General features: G+C 62.5%; 1 protein-coding gene across 1 annotated transcript in view; it reads right to left on the bottom strand.

Annotated features, from left to right (window-relative positions):
* Positions 1 to 2240: 2240 nt before the first annotated feature.
* LOC113978435 (signaling lymphocytic activation molecule-like) overlaps positions 2241 to 3806 on the bottom strand; it is a 7643-nt gene continuing 6077 nt past the window's right edge. Inside the window, exons 4-6 of the mRNA XM_027705369.1 lie at positions 3540 to 3601; positions 2445 to 2579; positions 2241 to 2297 (exon numbers count right to left, since the gene is read on the bottom strand). Coding sequence (XP_027561170.1) covers positions 2241 to 2297; positions 2445 to 2579; positions 3540 to 3601 — 254 coding nt within the window. The remainder of the gene's footprint in view (positions 2298 to 2444; positions 2580 to 3539; positions 3602 to 3806) is intronic.

Genomic DNA, 3806 nt, shown 5'->3' with positions numbered 1-3806 from the left:
CGGGCAGGGCGCTGGGCTGGGCTGGGTCCCGCTCCCCGCGGCTCCAGCTTTGCCCCCGAGCTGTGCTGGGTGTGCGGGGAGAAGCGGCACCCCCGGCACGGGCACTGACCGACCTCCCTCTTCTCTCCCTCTTCTCTCCCCTCTCTCCCTCTTCTCTCCCTCTTCTCTCCCCTCTCCGTGCACCCAGGAAACGCAACCGACTCTCCCATCACTGGTGAGCTGCCAACCCCCCCGTGCGTGCCCACCCTCGCCCCTCGTGTCCCCCCGTGCCCCGGGCAGCTCCCCATGCCCGGCTGGCACAGGAGAGATGGAGACCCCGAGAGCAGCCCGGTCCATCTCCTCCCTTCGGGCTCTCTGGGCAGTGCCCCGGGCACCCCTGTGCCGTCCGTGCCCCCCCCCCGGGGAATTCGGGCAGGGCGGGTGCCCCCCAAAATTCCCGCTTTGGGGTGGGAGCAGCGGATCCGTTGGTGCTGCAGAGCCGAGGGCGGGGCGGGGGTGGAAATCCCAACGTGGGATTTGGTGCCCCAAAAGCCCCCCCCGGAGGTCCCTCGAGGTCCCAGGACCATCGGGGGTGGCCGTGGCCGGGAGGGGCCGAGCCGGGAGTGTCCTTGTGCTGCTGCTGCTCCTGCCCAGCCGCTCGTCCCCTTTGCCGGGCTGGGTTGTGGTGCCGAGGGCTCGGGGGGGTGTTGGGGCAGAGCTGTGCCAGGTTCCCCGTGCCCCTGGTGCCAGGAAGGGTCGGATCTATTCGGGGATGTTGTTACCGGACCTTTTTCTCCCCCCAGGCAGCTCCAGCAGCCTCGCCAGGGTCGGGGTCGTGGCCGTGGCCGAAGCCGCGGCGCTCGCAGGAGTTTTCTTGGTGTTCTACCTCAAAGACAAGCGAGGAGCTCCACCCAGAGCCTCAGGGGGTTTGTCCGGCCAAGAATCCCAGAATCCCGGGATCCCTGAGGCTGGAAAACGCCTCCCAGCCCATCCAGCCCACCCCGTGCCCCATCCCCACCTCGCCCCCAGCCCGGAGCACTCGGTGCCACATCCAGGGCTGGGGACTCCCCCACCCCCCTGGGCAGCCCCAGGACTCCGCTCTTGACAGAATTTGGGGCTTTTACACCATCTCAGAGGCACAAGGGGTGAGGGTTTGCCCTGCCCTTCCCTGCACCTGCCCCCACGTTTGGGGGAAGTGGTTGTTTGCAGACGTTTCCAGGGAGGCAGCTCAGTTCTTTTCTGTGGGCACGGAAGGGGGAAGTTGGGGAGGTACAAAAACATTGGTTCCTGTTCCACCTCAGCAGTGGATCCGCCCCGTGACACTCTCCCACCAGCAGCCCCTTCCAAAGGGATTTATTCCCAATTTATTCTCCTTTCCGTGGTCCACACGGCCAGACCTGCTGTAAGAGCTGAGTTGTGCTGGGATTATAAAACACCCCAGACTGGGTCCAGTTGGATTTTACAGCCCTGCTCCCTCATCCAGGCCACCTCCAACATCCCCACACGGGATATTTCCACTGGGAACCAGGAGTTGCTGAGGGCAGGGGGTGAGCAGGGGCTGCCTCCTCCTCCTCCTCCTCCTCCTCCTCCTCCTCCTCTTCCTCCTCCTCCTCCTCCCAGCCACAAATTCGGCTTTAAGTCCGTCTGGAAAAGCTCGGCTGTTCCCACAGAGATCAGTGGGAAAAACGGAGACGGGAGAATTCGGTGGGACAGGGGATGCAGAGCCAGGCTGAGCCTGCAGGGGCTGCAAAACTCTCCTTGGGACAAAACTCCCGAGTTTTTGTAACCTGTCGCAGAGCTCAGAAATAAAACCACTTCTCGTTTTTCTCCCGTCGAACCCCCGTGTCCCTGCGTGTCCCCAAGGAAAGCAGGACCACGGGACGAGTTCCTGGCGTGGAAACCCACAGGGCAAGAGCGAGGTCGGAGCCCAAAACTCCTCCAGCCGCCCCTTCCCGGTGCCGCCGATCCTTCCCCTCCCAGGGGTCGAGTCACTCCCCGTCTCACTCCCGGCTGCGGGGTCGGATCCAGAGTCTCTCTCCCTCCTCCCAGCGCTCCAGGATCCATCCAGGAGCTTCCAGGCACAGCCAGAGGAGGTTTCTTGGTCACTCCTCCCTTCTCCGGGCGCCGTCACCGCCGAGCCGCTCCCGCCGGGGGGGGGTTTGCGTCGATTCCCCAGGGACGAGCGGGGTCAATCCCACCGGGAAACGCGGGATTTGGTGCCCACGAGCCGGGCTGGGCAGCTGCCCGATGCCCCCAGAAGCTCAGGGCCTGGGCATCATCACGCCGACATAAACCGTGGTGGGATCCCGGGGGGGGCTCTGCGGCAAAGATCGGGGGGGGCAAAAGGGGTCAGGGAGGTGCCAGGGTCGCCCCGCAGGGATGCCCAACCAGGGTGAGGGGGGGCAAAAGGGGTCAGGGAGGTGCCAGGGTGAGGGGGATGCCCGGCCGGGGTGGGTGTCCCTTACCTGGGAGAGGGGCGGGGGTCCCTGCAGGGTGGGGGGCTCCGGGGGGGCTCGGGGGGCTCTGCCGGGGGGTCCCGTGGCCGCGGCGTAGATGGTGGTGCAGGAGTTGGGGTCGGGGCTGGGGGGCTCCTTTGGCTTCTGCAGGAAGGGGGGGACAAAGGACGAGCAGTGAAATCCAGATCCCTCCCTCCACCCACCCGTTTTCCGCCCGGTTTTGCTTTAACGGGAACGGGGAAAAGGGGAAAAACTGCCCGGAGCGTCCCCAAAGCTGCGCTGGAGTCCGGGGGGCTCAGGAAGCCGAAGCACCCAAATTTATTCCCAGCGGTTCCCAAATTTATTCCCGGCGGTTCCCAAATTTATTCCCAGCGGTTCCCAAATTTATTCCCAAATTAACGGCGACCGGGCTGACCCCTGGAACACGGGGGTTGGGTGGATGACCCTCCCACCCTCGTGGTGATGTCACCCTGTCCCTCCCCGGCCCGCGGGGCTCTGTTGACACCCCGTGGCCAAAACACAGCGCGGAGGAGGCACCAAAAAACACCTTCGGGTGCTGCTGCTGCCCGAGACCCCCCGTGGCGGTTTGAAAAAGGCTTTTTCTCAGGAGTTTTTGTTTTTGATACGGGACCGATCAACAGTTCCTGCTGCCTTAAAAAATGAAAGGCACTAACTAATCCCACAGAAACTGAAATAAAGGAACTGTGACCTGAGGAGTGACAGAAAGACTTTTCTCTTTTCTTCTTGGACTCTTGTTGAAGAAAAAGAGAAATTTAACCCGATGTAAATATATTATTTCATCGTAGAAGTGATAGCTAAGTTGTTACCTATATAAATGTGTGTGTAAATAAACCTTTGTGAGTATTTTCCCCTTCCCCCCTAATGCTGAGTGGTTGTGTTTTGTCTGAAAACCCTCTCGCACTGGGGCAGGTTGAACTTAGAAATCGGATTTCTGAAGGTTTTCAAACCACCACACGACCCCCAACCCAGGAAAAACCCCCGGGGGTCGTACCCATGTTCCATCCCGGGGTCCCGCTGCTAAAGGAGCATTTCCAGGGCTGAAGGACCCTTTTTTCCCCCCCAGGATCGAGGGGGAAGCCTCACCTGAACCCGCTGGACCTGGGAGTAGATGGTGTGCTCCGGGCTGGGCTCCTGCTCCTGCTCGGCTGGGAGGGGGAATCAGGGGATAATTTGGGTTGGAAAAGCCCCCCGGGATCATCCAGCCCACCCTGTGCCCCTGGGGGACCTCGTGTCCCCCAGCCCAGAGTGCTCAGTCCTTCCCTGGGCACCTCCAGGGCTGGTGAGGACTCCCCTGGGAACATCCAGGACTCCCCTGGGAACCTCCAGGACTCCCCCACCTCCCTCGGGGGG

This window comes from Neopelma chrysocephalum, unplaced genomic scaffold (genome assembly GCF_003984885.1).
Source record: "Neopelma chrysocephalum unplaced genomic scaffold, ASM398488v2 Primary Assembly neopelma1_325, whole genome shotgun sequence".
Classification (NCBI taxonomy): domain Eukaryota; kingdom Metazoa; phylum Chordata; class Aves; order Passeriformes; family Pipridae; genus Neopelma; species Neopelma chrysocephalum.
The sequence above is the reverse complement of the archived record's forward strand: the minus strand, read 5'-3'. Positions and strand labels throughout refer to the sequence as shown.